Source organism: Lissotriton helveticus, chromosome 5_2 (genome assembly GCF_964261635.1).
Source record: "Lissotriton helveticus chromosome 5_2, aLisHel1.1, whole genome shotgun sequence".
In the NCBI taxonomy this organism is placed as follows: Eukaryota; Metazoa; Chordata; class Amphibia; order Caudata; family Salamandridae; genus Lissotriton; species Lissotriton helveticus.
The window spans coordinates 3,638,006-3,659,559 of record NC_136066.1 but is presented as its reverse complement, the minus strand read 5'-3'; the positions used below and the strand labels follow the sequence as shown (position 1 = coordinate 3,659,559).

Sequence of the window (21,554 nt, the reverse complement as noted above, 5' to 3'; positions counted from 1 at the left end):
GGACTCTTGGGCAGATGCAGGGGACCCAGGGGATCAGCAAACTGCCCCGGACACTCAGGTGTACAATGTCAAAACCTCTCCTACTGAGGATTCGCCAGCATTTAATGCTCTAATTGAGAGGGCGGCTAAAAACCACGACGTCCAGCTGCATGCTGACCCTATTGAAGTGGACTTCCTCTTTGATACCTTTTCCACAGCCGAAAAGACTGTCAAGACTCTCCCAATGCTAAAAGGGGTTTTGAAACATGCTGCAGACATTTTTAAAGAACCCACACGTGCCAGGGTTATCAACCCTAGGATTGAAAAGAAATATAGACCGGCACCTGGCGACCCCACCTACATCAAGGGCCAGTTGCCGTTAGACTCTCTGGTTGTTTCTAATGCCCGGAAGAGGGCGAATTCACAAACCACTGGTGATGCTCCTCCCCCTGACAAGGAATCTAAAGTGCTAGAAGCATCAGGGAAGAGGGTGGCGGCTCAAGCTGCCAATATCTGGCGTATTTCAAACACTCAGGCACTCTTGGCCAGATATGGCAGGGCACACTATGATACACTAGAGACCCTGTTACAACATTTGCCAGATCAGTATAAAGAGGCAGCGGAGATGCTCATTCAGGAAGGGAAGCTCATCTCAAATGCTTCTATTAAATGTGCACTGGACGTAGCGGACACCGCGGCCAGAGCCATTAACACAAGTGTGATGTTGCGACGTCAGGCCTGGCTCAGAATCTCCGGGTTCAAGCCGGAGATACAAACCACCATCCTCAATCAGCCTGTAAACCCTGATCGATTATTTGGTCCTGAGGTGGATACCACCCTGGAAAAAATAAAGAAGGATACCGAGACTGCAAAGTCCATGGGGGCTCTCCAGTCCCAGCAGTTTCGGGGCAGTACTTTTCATCGCTCAAGCAATAGAGGTGTTTCCAGAGGCCAAATGTCCCAGCAAACGCAATACACTAAAGGTGGGGCGCAGTCCTCTTACACCAAGCAGAGTAGAGGCGGCTATCGGGGCAACAGCACCAAGGGCAGAGGTCGTGGAAACAACAACTCCCGCTCCTCCGCCACCAACAAACAGTGACGCCCTGTCACTGCCCTCCGACCATACAACACCTGTCGGGGCGGGGGGGGGGGGGGGGGGGGGGGGAGACTCCAGCAGTTCCTGCCAGTCTGGAAATCCATCACCACAGACAGGTGGGTCAGGAAACTTATCCAGTACAGTTATTGTCTGGAGTTAACATCCACTCCACCCAACATACCACCAAAACACCGTCCTATGTCCACAGAGCATTTGCACTCATTGCAGCAGGAGGTACTCGTCATGCTGCAAAAAGGGGCAATCGAGCTCGTGCCGGTGGAAGACAGAGGCACAGGAGTGTACTCCCTGTACTTCTTAATCCCGAAGAAGGAAGGGTCCCTCAGACCCATACTGGACCTCAGACCCCTAAACCAGTATATTCTCTCAGAACACTTTCACATGCTGACGCTACAGCAGGTTCTTCCGTTGCTCAATCAGGGAGACTTCCTCGCAACCTTGGATCTCAAGGATGCATATTTTCACATCCCACTGCATCCATCACACAGAAAATACCTCAGATTCGGCATTCAGAATCAGCATTATCAATTCAAGGTCCTCCCTTTCGGAGTGACCACAGCGCCCAGGGTGTTCACAAAATGCCTGGCGACAGTGGCTGCGCACCTCAGGAGGCAGAATGTTCACGTCTACCCGTATCTGGACGACTGGCTTGTCCAAGCAAAGTCGGCCCAGCAGTGCGCCGCCAACATGTCCCACACCATTCACCTTCTTCACGATCTGGGATTCTCGCTGAATTATCCGAAGTCGCACCTCCAGCCAGCCCATGTGCGGCAGTATCTGGGCGCGACAATAGATGCTCTGGCAGCCACGGCTCAGCCAAATTCTGTGTGGGTCGATAGCATTCAGTCGCTCATCCAGAAGTTCAGACCGCACCACTCGCTTCCAGTGAGAGTGTTCATGCAGTTGATAGGCATGATGGCCTCCTGCATCTTCATAGTCCCGCACGCGAGGCTACATATGCGTCCGCTTCAAGAGTGCTTGGCTCATCAGTGGACTCAGGCTCAAGGACAGTTGAACAACCTAGTGTTGGTGACCGGTCAGGCATACAACTCTCTGCATTGGTGGATTCCACACAACCTTTGCAAGGGCCGACCGTTCCAGGAGCCTGTGCCACAGATTATCCGGACGACTGACGCATCTCTCCAGGGATGGGGAGCTCATGTACTCCACTACACAGTGCAGGGACTATGGACAACGCAGCAAAAGAAGATGCACATCAACTACCTAGAACTGATGGCAATCTTCATGGCGATGAAGGCATTCAAGGTACATCTGTGCAACAAAGTCGTGTTGATCCGGACGGACAACATGACAGCCATGTACTATATTCAGAAGCAGGGAGGTACACACTCTCCACAGTTGTCTCATCTGGCTCAGAGCATGTGGAAGTGGGCCATTCAGAGGAACATCTTCCTCATGGCGGAACACCTCCCGGGCAAGGACAATCAGATGGCGGATCTGCTCAGCAGGTACAGCCACCAGATGCACGAATGGGAGATACATCCATCAGTACTCCGCCCGTACTTCCAGCAGTGGGGTCATCCAGAGATAGACCTGTTCGCCACAAGGGAAAACGCAAAAAGCCAAAGCTTTGCCGCCAGGTTCCCTCACCCACAGTCGCAGGGCAATGCGATATGGATGAACTGGTCAGGCAGATTTGCTTACGCTTTTCCCCCAGCACCTCTCATACCGCTGGTGGCACGAAAGCTAAAGCAACACTCGATGACACTCATCCTGGTTGCTCCAACGTGGGCACGCCAACCATGGTACACCACGTTTCTAGAACTCTCCGTGGTACCGCATCAAAGGCTATACCTCACACCCAGACTTTTGACGCAGAGCCATGGCGACATTCAGCATCCAGATCCGCAACAGCTCAACCTGGCGATCTGGCTCCTGAAGTCTTAGAATTTGGCTACCTTAACTTGCCTCCCGACAGCATGGATATCATACGGGAGGCGAGGAAGCCCACCACCAGAGCTTGCTATGCAGCAAAATGGAAGCAGTTTGTCATTTACTGTGCAGAACACAACATCAACCCTCTAGATGCATCCATTCCTAATATCATCTGCTATTTGTTACATCTTTACAAATGCAATCTAGCATATGGTTCCATTCGGATACACTTATCCGCCATAGCGGCTTATCTCCAAAACAGGCAGCGTCTCTCGGTTTTCAGAGTACTTGCCATTAAAGCTTTTCTGGAATGACTGAAACGGGTCATTCCTCCCAGGACCCCACCAGCTCCTGTATGGAACCTAAATGTGGTCCTCACCAGGCTGATGGGCCCACCTTTTGAGCCTCTGCATTCTTGCGAGGTTCAGTTCTTAACATGGAAAGTGGCTTTCCTAATAGCCATCACGTCACTGCGACGTGTAAGTGAGCTCCAGGTGCTCACTGTACAAGAGCCATTCATACAGATTCACTCAAACAGGGTGGTGCTGCGCACTAACCCTAAATTTCTTCCAAAGGTGGTTTCACAGTTCCATGTCAATCAGACTATTGAACTGCCTGTGTTCTTTCAAAACCCAGAGACAGTGGCCGAAAGAATGCTCCACACTCTTGACGTCAAACGAGCTTTGATGTACTACATCGATAGGACCAAAGATTTTAGGAAGACGAAACAACTCTTTGTTGCCTTTTCTGCCCAACACAAGGGCAACCCCATTTCCAAAGCAGGTATAGCCAGGTGGATCGTTAAGTGTATTCAGATTTGCTATCACAAGGCTAAGCGCACTTTAACGGTCCCCCCCAGAGCCCATTCCACCAGCAAGTTGGGGGCCTCCATGGCTTTCCTTGGTAATATCCCTTTGGAAGACATTTGTAGAGCAGCCACATGGTCTACCCCACACACATTTACTAAACACTACTGTGTACATGTGCACTCCAAGCAGCAGGCAGCTGTAGGGCAGGCTGTTCTAAAGACACTTTTTCAAACGTCTGCAGCTGGCACAGGCGACCGCCGATAATGGAGGGACTGCTATGTATTCTATGCTATAGATATGAATTCAGCAGCCCACATGCCTCGAACTGAATATGCTACTTACCAGTATGCATCTGTTCTTGGCATGTAGGGCTGCTGACATTCATATCGCCCGCCCTCCTCCCCGGCGCCTGTAGCGGCTGCAGACTTTTCTTGCATTTACTCTTAGGCATGGCCATCGCTTACACTAAACAATCTGGGGATGGAGTCGATGCCCATGCGCACTATAGTCCAGGGGAGGAGCCACCTATCTCGTGATACTTCGAAGACTCTTCCAGGACAACAATGTGCAATCATCCGGACCCAACACTAGGCGGCGATCTATGCTATAGATATGAATGTTAGCAGCCCTACATGCCAAGAACAGATGCATACTGGTAAGTAGCATATTCATTTAAAGGCGGGTCTCCTGCTTCTTGGGTAAGGGTGTCCGAGAGCTCATCAGTACTACTCTCCCTCCCAGGATCTGACGATGGCATCGAAGGTGCTGGGCATTGCGGACTTCAGCTGTGCATGTGAATCTCCCACATCTTTAGAGGACTGACCATTTACAGATTTCAGAAAACGCGATGGTATTGTGAGCCTCGCCATTAGGTAGCAGCATTTTGTGTACTCAGCATGTGTATTTATAATGGCTTCTTTAAAAAAAAAATCACGTAGTGAGAAATTGTGGATTTACTCGACTTCTATGGTAGGCATCCACGACGAACAAATTATTTTTAAACAAGGACGTTTTTCAACCACTAGACCTGGGAGTGAGGCACAACCTACGAGTCTCTTTTAGTGTTAAGCTACAAAACGATTGTCTCAGGCAAGTGACTGCTTCCTTGCGTCTGCGTAGTACCCGGGGGGGCATAGGTAGCTCAGTAAATGCTGGTACTTGTGATTTGCTGTTGAGACACAATTACTGGGGGAATTGCTTGCTGGTGCACTTTCACACTCCATTTATTCCTGTTGTAGGAACGCGAGTTGGAGCTACAGAAGGAGCAACGGCGACAAGAAGAAAATGACAAGCTGCGCCAAGAGTTTGCGCAGCACGCAAACGCTTTTCACCAATGGATTCAGGAAACCAGGTAAACTCAATGACCTCCCCCCCCTCCTCTCTGGGCATAGAGGTCCCCCAAGAGAAGGTACGCCCGCAGTGATCCCCACTGAAAGAGCAGGTCCACAGGCGTCGCTGTGCTTGGCTGTCAGCCGAGACATCTTTTCCAGTCACAAAGTGGAGATGGGTTTCGGGGACCAGGTGCTTGATGTCTTGATCAGAGCAGTTTGTTGGCTTGTGCATAGTTGTAAAGTCTTTCCTCTAAACTTGATGGAGTTTTTAGCAAAACCTTCTAAGCGCATATTTTGTTTTTTTGAGGGGATGGTAACCAGGAACGCAGCAAAACACATCATTGCAAGAATAAGCAGCAGTGGGTTAAGTTGTCAAAGCTTTACTACCTGTATGAACTTTGTAAAACCTTTAACTGAAAATGTAAATTCTCTTTTTCTTGGTGATCCCACACCAGCCGGGAGGGTTGGTTGAGTTGCACCCCCAGTGTGAGCCATCTAAGTGGGGTGTTTAAGACTGCCACCCATCCTCTCTATGTGATGGGTTTTTGAATCCTCCCCTTTGCTGGATGCCCTTGAGCCTACGGGTGGCACCCCGATGGGCAGCAACTTTAAGTGTCCCACTGTACTTGTGTCATGCTCTTACCAGCCTATTCAGTGCAGCCTTTTCTGTTGAAGTGTTGTGGTTGCACACCTATTCTGACTGGTCACTGTTTTTTTTCTCCCCTCCCCCGCTGCTTTCTTATTTTCCCCTCCCCCGCTGCTGTTTCTTATTTTCCCCTCCCCCGCTGCTGTTTGGCACCGGACCATCTTCTGCAGGACCTACCTACTTGATGGGTAAATATGTTCTTTTTTTTCACTAGATGCTTGTTTGTTAGATTGGAAGGGGTAGTCAAGTGTGATATTGTTCAGCGCCTTCTATCTCCAATGGAAAGACATTTTGTACTTGACGTTTTCTTAGGCTCTGTTGTACTCCTTGTTTGTTGTTGGCTTGTCTAGTCTAGAGGGGGTTGGCAGTGAATCCACTTCTAGAAAGCAGGCTTCTTTCATTCTGGCAGTGGTGCTTGCTTGCCGGGGGTGCTGACTAGTCTGGGAACGGTCTGTGTTTTCAGTTGTGCCATCTGTTCTCTGGGAACCAGTCTCCAGACCTGACCTTCCATTCATTTCCTGGAGTCTAGCTTTGCCACCCAGTCGACCCGTTCAACCCATGCTCTCGGTCTGGCCTTGTAACCATCTCTCGTGGTTAGAGCCCTCAAGCCTAGTCCTACCTCTTCTCTCTTGAGTGCTGCCTACTCAGTGCCCCCAGGTTCTGTGTTCTGGTTGCCATAGTCCTGACTGTAGCAGTTTATTTTGGTATTTTACGTGCATGCTTTTGAGGTTAAACTGTGCATGTTCAGTCCGATGCTTTTCAGGCGAGTGTGCAGGGTGGGAGTGGGCAACAGTTGGGCTCTGGGGGAATTGCTAAATTGAATGGGTGGCTGTGTCAAGATGCCATGTGAAGTGGGAGTGGGTTGCAGATATCCATACTTTTTGCATGAGAACCTGGATGTGACGGGTAGCCTCTTTTGTGTATTGAAGTTGTTTAGGGGGTTGGGGGGGCTTGCTTTCTTGCAACAATACAGGTGTTTGTACTTGGGCTGTATGTGCTTGTGTGTATGTTGGCTGGGAGCTGTATTGTTGAGTTGATGAAGGGAGGCATGAGTTAACAGTATGTGTGTTTGCTGTTTGTCACTGGATTAGTTTATTCATTCCAGAAGCTATGACACCTGGGTTACAGGTATTCATTTGTGATGCGTAACTTGGGGTTTCTATCTGAGAGGGGCGTAACTTGGTGTGCGTGTGAGTGGCGTAACTTGGGGTTTGTATGTGAGAGCGGCGTAACTTGGGGTTTGTATGTGAGAGCGGCGTAACTTGGGGGGTGTGTGAGAGAGGCATAACTTGGGGTTTGTATGTGAGCGGCGTAACTTGGGGTTTGTATGTGAGAACGGCGTAACTTGGGGTTTGTATGTGAGAGCGGCGTAACTTGGGGTTTGTATGTGAGAACGGCGTAACTTGGGGTTTGTATGTGAGAGCGGCGTAACTTGGGGTTTGTATGTGAGAGCGGCGTAACTTGGGGTTTGTATGTGAGAGCGGCGTAACTTGGGGTTTGTATGTGAGAGCGGCGTAACTTGGGGTTTGTATGTGAGAGCGGCGTAACTTGGGGTTTGTATGTGAGAGCGGCGTAACTTGGGGTTTGTATGTGAGAGCGGCGTAACTTGGGGTTTGTATTTGAGAGCGGCGTAACTTGGGTGTGTGAGAGCGGCGTAACTTGGGGTTTCTATATGTGAGAGCGGCGTAACTTGGGGTTTGTATGTGAGAGCGGCTTTACTTGGGGTAGGTATGTGAGCAGCGTAACTTGGTGTGTGTGTGAGTGGCGTAACTTGGGGTTTGTATGTGAGAGCGGCGTAACTTGGGGTTTGTATGTGAGAGCGGCGTAACTTGGGGTTTGTATGTGAGAGCGGCGTAACTTGGGGTTTGTATGTGAGAGCGGCGTAACTTGGGGTTTCTATATGTGAGAGCGGCGTAACTTGGGGTTTGTATGTGAGAGCGGCTTTACTTGGGGTAGGTATGTGAGCAGCGTAACTTGGGGTGTGTGTGAGCAGCGTAACTTGGGGTTTGTATCTGAGAGCGGCATAACCTGGGGGGTGTGTGTGAGAGCCACTTTACTTGGGGTAGGTATGTGAGCAGCGTAACTTGGGGTGTGTGTGAGCAGCGTAACTTGGGGTTTGTATGTGAGAGCGGCGTAACTTGGGGGGTGTGTGTGAGCGTTGTAACTTGGGTTTTGTATGTGAGCAGCGTAACTTGGGGTTTGTATGTGAGAGCGGCGTAACTTGGGGTTTGTATGTGAGCAGCGTAACTTTGGGTTTGTATGTGAGAGCGGCGTAACTTGGGGTTTGTATGTGAGCAGCGTAACTTTGGGTTTGTATGTGAGAGCGGTGTAACTTGGGGTTTGTATGTGAGCAGCGTAACTTGGGGATTGTATCTGAGAGCGGCGTAACTTGGGGTTTGTATCTGAGAGCGGCGTAACTTGGGGTTTGTATCTGAGAGTGGCGTAACTTGGGGTTTGTATGCGAGAGCTTGGGGTTTGTATCTGAGAGCGGCGTAACTTGGGTTTTGTATGTGAGAGCGGCATAACTTGGGGTTTGTATGCGAGAGCGGCCACTTCATGTTGGCTAGCCACTGTTTTCAGTCTTAGTCTTTCCTGTAACCAATCAGTGTCTTCTGGTAAATGCAGCCGTTGGACTGACTTCCAACCATCCTTAAAGGCAAGCTTGGGATGTACAACAGTTCTGCAGATGTGGCAGATTCTGGCTGATGGGTGCTGAGTGTGGTCTCTTGCTGGATGGAAGGTGTTTTGTGGTGGTCAGGAGGTTGGGACAAGGGATTTCAGGTATACATGTTCTGTGCATCCTTGTACTTGTCTATGCAAGGGGTCTGCGACAGTAGGCTCATGGCTATCCATGTGCAGCTCAGGATGTGCGCCATGTCCCATCAACTGACCTGTCTGATCTCCTCCTTTGGTCTTCTTTCTCTGCATAGCATAGCCTATCGTCGTGTCATTCGCGTATATCAGTATGAAGTTGGGGATGATCTTTCTGGAAGGTTTTTCCTCTTACTTTTCTTCCCTCACTGATTTTGTTCCATTGCACTGTCTGCTGCCTCCTAACTAACCCTCACTGCCAGCAGAGAGCTTGCCTCCCATCTCCGCCTTCTACCCTCTGTATTAGCTGGGTGGCATCCTCTGAGAGCCAGTGGGGCGAAGGCAGCAGGGTCCGCCCAGCGACCCTGCTGCCTCGTTCCCACTAGGTTGCCTGAGCCCGGTTTGGGCATGAGCAGCCCAGCGCCGTGCAGAGACGTGGAGGTGTCGGGGCAGACCTGCTTTGCTTCCCCACCTGTGTGACGCTCCCATATGTCCAGTGACTCCGCATGAACACAATTGCACCCCTATCACAATGTGTGTGCACATGGGTCTGTGCAGGGTGGGTCAGGCACAGTCCCCACCGTCCCGTCTGCCTCCTAGCAATGCACCCTGTGTGGGTAAAGTCTGGGTACATGGTGGGTTCAGCTGCTGTGGATCTGGTTAGTGGGAGGCGAGAGAAGGCAGTCTGACTGCATCCTGTTATGTTATGTTATGTTAAAATAGCTCTTTTATAGCGCGCGGCTACTCCGTGGAGTGTCCCGGCGCTTTGGCAAAGAGAAAATCAAAGAAAATACATAACACAGTGCCCTGCTCAGGAGGTACAGATATTACTGAGCAAAAAGCCACGTCTTTAGCTCCTTACGAAAGGCGAGCAGATTGGACGACGAACGCAGCGTAAAAGGAAGCTCATTCCAACTGCGAGCAGCCAGATAACGGAAGGAGCGGCCTCCTATACGGGCACGCTTAATTGGGGGAATCGTGGCTTTAAGTAGTTGCGCGGATCTCAGAGACCTCCTTGGAACATAAAAGGCCATTCGTTTCTGAAGATATTTAGGGCCAATATGATGGAGGGCCTTAAAAGCCAGAGTCAAGGTCTTAAAAATGACTCTCTTGGCAATAGGAAGCCAGTGGCTGTGAGTTTCAGGAGTCGGTGAAAGCTAATGGGATGAGGGTATTTGTGAGTTTGAGAGGCTCTTGTTTTGGGGATGATGGGGGAGAGAGGGGCATGCTTCTTGCAGGTATACCTGGGTGAAGGAAAGGGTTCGTTGGGGAGGACCAGGCTCTCTCAACAGGAGGCTTCAAGGTGAAGACGACATGGAGGAATGCTCCGTTTCGGGGCAAGTTGTCCTGATTTGGGGTACTAGCACTGGGTATGGGGGGATCCTGCTAGGGTGCAAGTCTGGAGTCCCGAGTGTTGAGGCATGAACTCTGGGGCGGGAAAATGTGGGACACACGATTGAGGACTTGTACTCTGGTGGGTGGGACATTCATGTCCAGGTCCTACAGGTAGCAGGTGTGGAATGGGAAAGAGGTGCCTCTGGCCCCTCGAGATTGCTGGTGCAGGGAGGGTAGGCTGCAGCAGAGTGGGACACGTGGCATTTGTTCTGAAGTATGTGCCCTCTAAAGGAAGGGTGTTCTTGGCCCTCCAGATGAACTGGTAGGGCACAGATCTAGGGGTACAGTTCTGCAGGTTGCTGAGGATCCGGTCTTGACTTGTGACAACTGCAGTTCTCTACGTTACGGGGGCTACAGAGGCTCTGCATATCTCCCACGGTAGCTGCAGTTCTGCAGATTACAGGGTTTTGAGCAGCATGGCTCATGATAGCTGCAGATTTGCATGGGAGTGTCTCCTGCTTGGGTCGTAACTCACTGCCTTACAAACGCCCATAGGGGTCAAGTGGCCTCATGTCGTGCAACACTTCAAGCCAATAAATAGCACTTTACATTCTGGAACATATGGCTTCAGTTTTAATATGATATGGCTCAGACATCCCAGCATGAAAAGTGCATGTGGCTAAACCTCCAGGACTGGTAGAAGGTGCAATGTGTGATTGAGGCCACTTGGCAGCGATGCAGATGGGGCTAGAAATTAACGTGGTTCTTGCAGTTCAGGTCCACGAGAGCCTGAATTGGGAATTAGGTTTTGATGTGATTAGAGGACACCTTCGCTGCAGGAAGGTGTTAATTTCCAGCCCTACTTTCTGATTGTGGGTAAGCTGTGTGCGTGTTCTTACATATGCTCTCTCTGTGCAGGTCCTGCATGGTGGAAGAATCCGGAACATTGGAATCTCAGCTGGAAGCTACAAAGGTAAGTGCTGTTTAGAAATGTCCGACGTGTGCGTTTGTCAGTTTAAGACTGCAAGAAACTCAGTTAAACATCAGAGCGACCATGATATGGTGCAGCGGAACCTGACGAGTTGTAACCTAAAAGTACTCTAGCCATCGGGGATGTCACTCCATTAGGAAGGACTTCCGCAGCATTTGATTGTGATGTTATTCCTCGTCAACTGTTTAAAGTAACAGAGACAAACCATAACCGCACGCTTCATCAAATGAGTTTCCAAATTGTGTTGGTCTGCTTTTTCTTCCGTGAGGTGGGTATGTTTCTGTTCGCTGTTGAAGCTGGTGTTAGACTCTGACAATACCGAATGTGATTCCAGGGAAATGGCATCTTGTGCAACCATGCCCAAGTCATCTTAGGCAGTCACTCACAAGCACACCAGAAAGGCAAGGACTCTGTGACAGACTGAATCTTTGCAGGGAAAGAGGAGACATCCGCTCGCTCCATCTGCTTGTGCTACTCATTTGGTGTACTTTATCTCAGTACGCCTAGACTCTGCTCACCTGCATCTTGTAAAAAGGAGGAGTGTCTACAGTAGACAGATTACAGGCAGGTACAAGCGGCACCGGTCTGGCAATCTTTGTAGGGGACTTGGGTCCTGAGGACGTCTATTGCAACACCCATGTTAGCCATTGAGGGCTGCAGACCTAATTTTAAAAGAATATTTAAAAGCAGACCAAAGTTCCTTCTCGTCTGAGGTACTAAGAAGGCTCCATCCTGGAGATGTGCATTGAAACAGTGATCCTTTTCCATAATCTCTTCTCCTGAGATTTGACCTCTCCCAGTTCCAGGAGGTTTGTGTGGCATTACCTTAGTTCGAGGTATGTGTGCTGTAGATCACATGCTTTGCATACCCCTGCCTTCTAGTATTTGGTCCGGATGTTTGCAAGTTGTTTTTCTTTAGAGACTTCTTTTCGAGTCACAAGGAAAGGTGACTCCTCCTTTGGGTGATAGTGCGCAGGGACATCGACTCCATTGTTAGATTGTTTTCTTTCTGGCATTTGGTTTGGATGTGGTTTGCTGTTCTCTGGTTCAAAACTGTTCGTTGGGATCCCTTTGGTGTGCAACTTACTGTGCCTGCATCGGTATTGTTTCAAACGCGTCTTTCTATCCTATGTATGGCCAAAATCAGAAAACGTTCACAGTTGGATCGAGAACATTGTGGCCTTTGGGCCTAGCTTGTTTCTTTCACTTCCACTTGAGAGACCAACATAAAGTAATTTGCCGATGGAACGGACTCCTTTCCAATTATGCCCTCGGTGCCACTCCAAATATCCGCATGCCAACCTTCACAAAGTCTGTTACTTTTGCCTGTGTCTGAAGCAAAGGGAAGAAGACTGCGACGCCCATTGCTTATTTCGCTCGAAAAAGACTGCCGGGCTCGATGGAAAGAAATGCAGCGACAAAACATAAAAGAGACTCCCAATATCTTCGAAGAAAATATGCATCTGAAAGAGACACGTTAGTATTAGATTCCTTACCTTAGAATATCCCCAGGCGTCAGACTGGATCCGGAAACTTTTGCGTAGCAGTACCCTTGCGCGTCGGTAGGCGTCTGCGGCTCAGCGTCCGTCGTCGGCGCCGTGATGACGTCGTCGGAGTACTTAGACGCCGCCTCCGCGTGCTGACGTCGGTTCTTCTTTTTTCCGCGCCAGCAAGCGCAGATCTGGAAAAAGCAGTAACCCTAGTCATTTTTTGACTAACTTTTTTGATCACTTTTTGATTGTTGTCGAAGTCTCTCGACTCCGAACGGTGCTGTAGGGATGCCCGGCTTCAAGTACTGTGATGATTGCGACCGCCTGATGTCGGTCACGGATCCTCACCGCGTGTGTTTATCTTGTTTGGCGTCGACCACGGCGACAAGGCCTGCTCCGACTGCCGGGCCCTCTCTTCGAAAGCCAGGCGGGAGCGGTCCCGCAGGCGCCTCGAACTCCGGCAGTCGGTCCCGCGCCGTCAGAGGTCCCGATCCCATGGGAGGTCGAGGGACAGGTCGCGGGCTCGGAGCCACCACAGCTCCGAGAGTAGGCCGCACTCCTCCGGGTCGAAGTCGTCGTCAGGTAAGAGGCACAAGAAGTCCAAGCGGCGTCATCGCTCCTCGGACTCCGCGCGATGCGGCCGGGGGTTCGGGTGACACACCCACGCGGCTCCGTCGGAGTCGCGGGCGACGCGTGCAGCTCCACACCCTCCGGTCCCTGGGCTGAACGCGTCGCAGGAGGAGATCGAGCGCTTCCTCATGGCCATGAGGAAACTCTCTCCTCCGACGGACTCCGCGGCGCCTCTGGGCCCAGCGGACCCGTCTGGGGGCCCTAGCGGGTCGGCGGCTCCGGCCCCGACGCCATCGGGTGCTTCGCCGCCGACGCCTTCGGGCCCGGCGCTGCAGGTTCCCACTATCCCGACGCCGCCGGCGCCTTCGGGCCCGGCGCCGAGGGGTCCAGTTGTTCCGCCGGCGCCTTCGGGTCCGACGCCGCTGGTCCTCCTTCGGGATCTGGTTCGTCACCGGTGGATCTTACGACCTCCCCGGCGTCGGACCCTCAGGTGTCGCCTCCGGCGCCGTCCTCGGGCGGCGCCATCCCCGGTTCCACCTTCGTTCCTCTTCAGACGTCGGGACGGCCCCGATGGCCGCCGCTCCAGACGTCGTTTGGTGAATTTCACTTTTATGAACAGGCCCCATTAGTTGAGAACCCTGAATTTCAGGAGATGGGTGATGAAGAGGACTGGGAGGGGTCTGAAGACCCTCTGACCAGAGAGTGTCAGTCTCAAGAGGACTGGACAGGAGACCTTGGGGAGGCCAGTGGCCTGGACACCTCTCCAGATACTGGTTTTGTCTCCCCTCCTACTGTGGCTTCGGAGGAGGGGGCAACTTCTAGTGTGGTGCTGATGAGGGCTGCCAAGGCCTTGGGCCTTGAGCTCCCTGTCGCGGCCGTGAGGACTAATCTCCTCACTGAGGTCCTTAAACCGCAGGCAAGCTCGGCCGAGCCTCTGCTGCCTTTTAATGAGGCCTTGACCGACGTACTTCTGGGCACTTGGTCCAAGCCCGCTACGGGTTCGCCCGTAGATAGGAACGTGGCCAGACGCCACCGCCCAGCCCCGGGCGACCCATGTTTCCTGTTCTCCCACCCCACCCCCGAGAGCCTGGTCATCCAGGCCTCCAATTCCCAGACCGCATTCCCGTCCGCCCCGCAGGACAGGGAATCCAAGAGGTATGGGCAGTATGGCAAGAAAATATTCTCATCCATCAGTCTGGGTCTGCGGTCTTCCAACACCGCATGCCTCTTGGGCCGTTACACCCACTCTCTGTGGGATACGGTCGCGGAAGTGCTGCCAGAGTGTCTGTTGGAGGTACGGGCCAAACTCGGCCAAGCCCTTGTGGAGGGCCGGGATGCGCCCACACGTGCCGCTAGCCACGCTCTGCAGGGCAATACCCAACGCGGTGGCGGCCGTGGTAACCGCCGTCCAGGCGGTAGGGGTCAACGGCGAGGTCAGTCCACACCTTCCCCCGCAGCATCCGTGTGAGAAGTTGGCCTGATATGCAGTGCTCACTATTCTAGTGATCACTATGTATCAGTCCAAACAACCCTTATTGATGATTGGTTGTAAGTCAACCTGATAGACCAGCTATCCTAGTAGCATGGATACGAGCAGTCTAAGGCTAAGACTCTAGAGGGCGTGTTAAGCCAGCTGTTTTACCATCACATTTACCCCTTGAACACCAAGTGAAAGGACACCACACAAGTTGTTATGAAAATAAAAGGATATTTATTTATAACAAGTCTACCCTGATCTCTTTATGAGTCAGGGAGCTAAGCACACAACAAAACTCTTAAAGAAATACTTAGTCGCACAATTTACACAAATGCCCGAGGGGCACGAAAAACCATATACACAAGAAGTGGAATGCGAATTACTAGCAGGTAAGTAACTATTCTCATAGGCTTTAGGATCGCTAGGACTAATCTACTGAATCTTCAGATTGTAAGCAGGAGGCCTAGGGACGTCGTGTGCAGAGTGGGAACTCTCACGCGTAAGGCGGGAAAAAGTCTATGGAGGCTAGTAAAAGCAAAGTTAGTGTTCTCGGGCGAACCCGACTAAGTAGAGCTGAAACGACAAAGGATCCTGACACTTAGATAGTTAGACTATGCTGGAGCACCGAAATGCTCAGGTTACCTAGCCCAGGGGCTGCGGCTGCATAGGGCTGAAAAGACGTCGGAGATCCTCGTTGCAGTCTATGGAGCCTGAAGAAAGAAGTTGCTGGCAGGCGACCAGTGAAGATGTTCGTGGTGATCCAAGCCTGGATCGATGAAGATGGAGACCTGTAAGCAGAGGGGACCAAGTTCTGAATCACTAGCCAGTGATTAGGTGGGCACCAGGATGGCACCGGACGAAGTCACCTCGACCAGGTGAGTGGGCGACGCTGGGCTCTGCAGTCTCTCGGACCAGGAGGCGTTGTCGGCGACCAGGATGGAGGGGCGAGCTGTCCCACGAAGGTATCTGCTGTCGACGTCGCTGGACCCAGGATTGGGGCAACAACTCTTGGCAAATGCAAGTCCACGCGGTGGACTCAAAATGGCGTCTGGAGTGGACCAGGAGGGTCCGGGGTGCTCCTCTGTTGGAGGGGAGCAAGGGCCAGTCTGGAGCAACCAGACCAGCGGTGTTGTCGTCGTAGTTCGTCGTCAGAAGGGCCACTAGCCAACGGGCAAGTGACCTGGACAACACGGTGAGCAGCAAAGAGCAGAAGGGCCCCACGCAGATCTCGTGGATGCAAGGGGGCTGGACTTCGGTGCTGGAGCTGCTCAGGGTTGGGGCTTCTCGGACCCCAAAGCACCCACGTGAGGATCCCTCAGTAGTCGTGCTGGGCAAGCGTCGTGCAGTCTTGAAGATGGCCGGTCCCTCGAGGTCTCTTCACACCCACGGATCTCAGCTGGGCTGATGATGTAGGTAGAGGTCAGAGGTGCCAGGGAAGCCGGTTCTCGTCGAGCTGGGCAGTCTTGATCCGGAGGAGAGACTTACAGCAGACCGCGATGCTTGGATGGTGCCTGCTGCTGCAGGGTGACTACTCCTTAGTCACAAGGGAGAAATCTTGAGAAGAGTCTTGAGTTCCTTTCGTGGAAAGTAGTTTCAGGATTCAAAGATGATCTAGTTTGGAAGGGGGCCTGCTCCTACCTTTATCCTGCAAAAGGGGGCTGGCACGCGACTAAGTCCTGCCCTATGGGTGGGACTAGGAGGGGGGTGGTTACACCCCTCTCCCCTGCCGGACTTCCCCCAGCTCAGGGGCTGGTGTGCCCCTGGAACTGGTTCAGACCGGCCTATGCATAGTGAGCACCGGGGTGCCACTTGCAGTCACCTTCCTCTATGGCCCTGCCTACCTGGGATACACAAAATCCTGTCTGGGACGGTGCTGGCACCGCCCCTGGCAGGAAACCCTTTGTCCTTGCCTCCCGCGCTGGGAGGACTCCCAGCAGCAGGAGGGCAGACTTGTGTCTCGGTGGCAGCATCCATTTTGTGGAGCTGAGGCTATGTTCGACTTTAACCGGGGTTACAGGTTACCAACATGTCTTCTCCCTCTAGAGGGATGGAATGCTACCCCCGTCGCCAGAACTGGCGAGGGGGTAGTATTCCAAAGCGTATGACACCTTACACGACATGTTTAGATAATGTCAGACCAAAGTTACCATAACCGCGAGGATTATAAGGCACTTAAGAGTATATGGTCTGACACTATCATGGAAACGGCTAAGGGATAGATCCCGAAAGCCGCAGACAGGCTCAGCTCATGCCAGAGCACCATCTCACACGATTCCAAGCACTCTGCCTTCAGGATTGTTAAGGCCTACCATAGGAGTGACTGATAGGAGATCTGTGTGTCCATTTAGGTTTAGATATAGGTATACTATATCTAAAGCAAAGGGTGATTACACCACCTTGCTCCCAGCTGTCAAGCAGCCAGTTGTGTCTGTTTAGTTAGTCAGCCCAGGGGTGGCATAATACATGCTGCAGCCCCTGGGAGACTTCTGGGTGCACCTCAGCCCTGGGTACAGGGACTCAGAGAGGGCCCAGTGCCAATCAGATATGTACCTAGGGTACATGGAATCCATTTTAGCAGAGAGAGCAGTGGGCCTGGGGTCCTGAATAGCAGGGCCCCAGGTCAACTAAGTCAGAAAACCAGCAAAACACCAGGCAAAAAGTTGGGGGTAACCATAGTCAGGGATCTACCTTCCTACAATCCGCCTCAAAACCCTCCTAGTACGTGCTTTCAGGCCCATGTGACGCCAGTGGGGGGCAGGGTTCGCCATCACCACCTCCACTGGCGCACCGTCACTTCGGACAGGTGGGTGCTGCAGATCGTCCGAAGGGGCTACTCCCTCCCCTTCGAGGTGACTCCTCCAGCCATGCCACCGCAGAACCACTGTGTATCGGGGGATCACTTGCGACTTCTGCAGGAGGAAGTTACGGCCCTCTTGGCCAAGGGGGCCATCGAGTGCGTTCCTGGGCCAGAAGTAGGGTGTGGTTGCTACTCCCACTACTTTCTGGTACCCAAGAAGGGCAAAGGGGGCCTACGCCCTATCTTGGATCTACGGAACGTCAACGGCTTCCTCCGGAAGGAGAAGTTCAAGATGCTGACACTGGCTCATGTCCTAGCTGCCCTGGACCCAGGAGACTGGATGGTAGTGCTAGAGATCGCGGGTCACCCGACCAACAATTTCGCCACTTCCGGCTTCGGGCCCATATACTTCAAATCACCAGATACATTGATCGGATGACGTCACAATCTACTACCAATAATTGTGGGATTCCTTTCGATTATTTCTAGTGTACCCGACTTACCATCCACTGTTACGGGTACCTATGACCACAATGGATCAGGGAGCTAGCTGTAAAAGGAAAGGCAGCAAAAAATCATATAACTTTACTTTTCATAAAATGACCACGGACAACGGGAAGTTTTGAAATAAAAGGTAGTCATACAGTTTTATCAAAAGGAGTGCTTGTGCAACAGGGAACCCGCTAAGGGAGAGGGAAACTAAGATAAGGGGGGCAAAGTGAACACGCTATAAATCTGAGTTACTTTTAGCCAGTTTACGAGAGAAAAACCAAGACCATATCAGGAAGTTGCAAACTGCAATACGGAAAATGATTTCTAAAAGGTAGGGTAACATAGGAACACGCTATGAAAATAAATGCATACGACTTTATGAAATGCAATGGTTGCAGGAGAAAGCATGGAAAATTAATTCACGTGCAAAGGTATGTCTTTATTGAAGCAAAGACAGAAAAATAGAAAGGTGCAGTTTCAAGAGATTTAGAGCGATATTTACCTAGACTGGTGTGAAAAACCAAACCCTGGCCACGGGTCAGTTAAGGACAGGAAACCCTCAAGGAAGGATACCCCTCAATGGACAGCAGGTGCAGAAATGGACCCCCAGGACAGGACAGGAAACCCTCAGATTAGGATCAGGACAGGACCACTCGGACAGGACCCTCAGGACAGGACCGGCACCCGCAGTTCGGAAGCAACGCCTGCGCTCCACCCTCTCTGCAGCTATCGATCAGGACCCCGATTGGGTCAGCGAATTCCCCAGCAAAGTGCTTCGCCAGCACTTAAGGTTCAGTAAAACCTTCAGAGTCTATGGTCAAATTTCGGACAGAGAGCTCCGCAGCTCCTCTGTATCAAGTCACCTATTGAGTGCGTTGGGTCAGTGACAGGTCAGCTATTCAGACAAGTCGGACAATTTCCCTAGGTGAACCTAGGCTAGATATACTGTTTTGGGACAGGGTACCACCCCCCAAATGTTGCAAAGTGTCAGAATCCCCAATTTCGATTGGTCCTAAGGTAGGATTTGGTTAACACACCAATCAGAACAGACTATTACAAGCCCTACTTAGCATCCTAGGGTGCCGCCTAGCAAGATTGGGGTTCCCACGAGAAGTCGCACGGAATACAATGAAAATGTATACATTTGTAACAACATAGGGACATTGGCTTCATCCTCCTGGGTCAGAGGTAATTCTCTCAGGAGCATCTCGACTGTGGCTGCCAGCTGGCTGAGTTCCACGGTCCAAGTTTGTCTCTGGCCTTGCATCTGGAGCATGCGCAGAAAGGACCTTCAAAATGGCTCATGAGCCATTTGGACCCCCATTTCCCGTGATACATGAAAAGTAAGCGAAAACAAATTAAAACATAGAAATAAATGCTTGTATTACATGTCATGACTTTGTACTTCAGATTCATCATCAGAAAAATATACTATGCAATTAGACATTAGTAACATATACATGGACACGAGAGCAACTGCACGGGCATCACCACGTTATCACGAAAGCTGCGTATTACGCATGCGCCCCCCTTTCCCTCCAGAACTACCTCTACGTAGAGTCACGTGAGTGTGACTAACGCATGCGCAAAAGCGAAAAGACAAGCAGCGGCCATTTTTAGGGACATGGATTAATCGTATTAGTAGAACACATAAGCAAGCTTCGCTACCTTTCACGTGTATCCAAAATAAAGATATTAATAATAACGTACGTTTGTTATGAGGTTATGACAAGTTGAGGTTCATGAATCGAGCAAGTCGCGATGCGAAATCTTGCTCTATCAGTAGCGTTGGACTTGCAGGACGCTTATTTCCACATCCCCGTCCTGCCGGCCCACCGGCGCTACCTGCGGTTCACGGTTGGCCACGAGCACTTTCAGTTTACCGTGCTCCCCTTCGACCTTACCAGCGCCCCACGGGTGTTCACAAAGGTGATGGCGGTGGTCGCAGCTCACCTGCGCAGGTTAGGGGTTTCAGTCTTCCCCCTACCCCGACGACTGGTTGTTGAAGGCGGGCTCGCCCCAGACAGTAGTCAGCCACCTCCAGACTACGGCAGACCTCCTGCACCGGCTGGGGTTCTCCATCAATGTGCCGAAGTAACACCTGTGCCCCTCTCAGAAGCTCCTTTTCATCGGAGCGGTTCTCGACTCGGCGTGGTTTCGGGTTTATCCACCCGAACAGCGGGTCCGGGATATTCAGGCTCTGATTCCCATCTTTCAGCCGTTATCCCGGGTCTCGGTCAGGTTGACGCTGCGGCTTCTTGGGGCTGACGGCCTCCTGCATCCTGCTGGTGCATCACGCCAGGTGGCGGATGTGGGCTCTGCAGTGGGACCTGAAGTTTCAGTGGGCCCAGCATCAGGGCAACCTATCCGACCACGTCCTGATCTCGGAGGGCACTGCGAGACAGCTGCAGTGGTGGCTCACGGACCGCGATTGGGTCAGCGGCAGATCTCTCTCCCTTCCCCAACCGGAGAACGTAGTTGTGACGGATGCGTCCCTCCAGGGCTGGGGAGGCCACATGGGTGAGGCGGAGATCAGAGGCCTTTGGTCTCCGGCGGAGGCCCGGCTCCACATCAACCTGTTGGAGTTACGGGCGATTCGTCTAGCACTGAAAGCATTCCTCCCCTCTGTCCGGGGGAGTGTAGTGCAGGTGTTCACGGACCACACCACCGCCATGTGGTACTGCAACAAACAGGGCGGGGTGGGGTCGTGGACCCTTTGTCAGGAGGCTCTGCGCCTCTGGCAATGGCTGGAGCGCCAGGGCGTGACCCTGGTGGCTCAACACCTGGCAGGTTCTCTGAACGCCAGGGCGGACCAGCTCAGCCGTCGGTGCATGATGGATCACAAATGGCGTCTGAACTCGGACGTGGCGCAAGGCCTCTTTCAGCAATGGGGAGAGCCTTGGTTAGATCTATTCGCCACCGAAGAGAACGCGCAATGTCATCAGTTCTGCGCGTTGGAATTTAGAAGGCGGCACTCGCTCGGAGACGCTTTTCGTCGCGAGTGGAGTTGCGGTCTACTGTACGCCTTTCCGCCTATACCACTTCTGCCCAGAGTGCTGAAGAAGATCAAGCGCGACCGGGCCCAAGTCATCCTTGTGGCTCCGGACTGGGCTCGAAGGTACTGGTATCCAGAGCTACTCAGTATGTCAGTCGATCCCCCGGTTCGTCTGCCTCTTCAGGAGGACCTTCTGTCGCAGCAGCAGGGGACGGTCCTCCACCCGAACCTGTCCAGTCTCCACTTCCATGCTTGGAGATTGAGCGGCGACAGTTGAGGCCATTCGACTTGCCTCCTGAAGTCTGTAACGTCATTCTGGCAGCCAGGCATCCCTCCACAAAGTCGGTATACGCCTGCAGGTGGAACAGATTTGTGGCATGGTGCACAGCAAAGGCTGTGGATCCTCTTGCTGCCCCTCTTTCTGAGGTTCTTCTCTTCCTTCTTTCTCTTGCCCAGCAGGGCTCTGCTCAGGGCACTATCAAGGGCTACCTTTCTGCCCTTTCAGCCTTTCTGAGGCTGCCTGATCAACCTTCTTTGTTCAAGTCCGCTATTGTTAATAGATTTCTAAAGGGCATCACTCACACATTCCCTCCTGTTCCCTTTGTGATGCCTCAGTGGGACTTGAACCTGGTTCTTACGTTTCTGATGTGCGCTCCCTTTGAGCCACTTCACAACTGTCCTCTTCGCCTTCTTTCTTTGAAGACTGCTTTCCTGGTTGCCATCACCTCTGCCAGGAGAGTGAGTGAGCTCCAGGCCCTTTCTTGTACTCCACCTTTCCTTTCTGTCCATCCGGACAAAGTGGTGTTGCGTACTAAGCCTTC

General features: G+C 52.0%; 1 protein-coding gene across 4 annotated transcripts in view; it reads left to right on the top strand.

The window, feature by feature from the left end:
• SPTAN1 (spectrin alpha, non-erythrocytic 1) overlaps positions 1-21,554 on the top strand; it is a 342,467-nt gene that overhangs the window by 293,742 nt on the left and 27,171 nt on the right. For 2 of the 4 annotated variants that reach the window (XM_078646602.1, XM_078646603.1), the window contains 4 exons: positions 5,037-5,149; positions 5,946-5,963; positions 8,706-8,768; positions 10,840-10,894. In XM_078646602.1, coding sequence (XP_078502728.1) covers positions 5,037-5,149; positions 5,946-5,963; positions 8,706-8,768; positions 10,840-10,894 — 249 coding nt within the window. The remainder of the gene's footprint in view (positions 1-5,036; positions 5,150-5,945; positions 5,964-8,705; positions 8,769-10,839; positions 10,895-21,554) is intronic. The other 2 variants (XM_078646605.1, XM_078646604.1) reach the window with 1 other exon arrangement.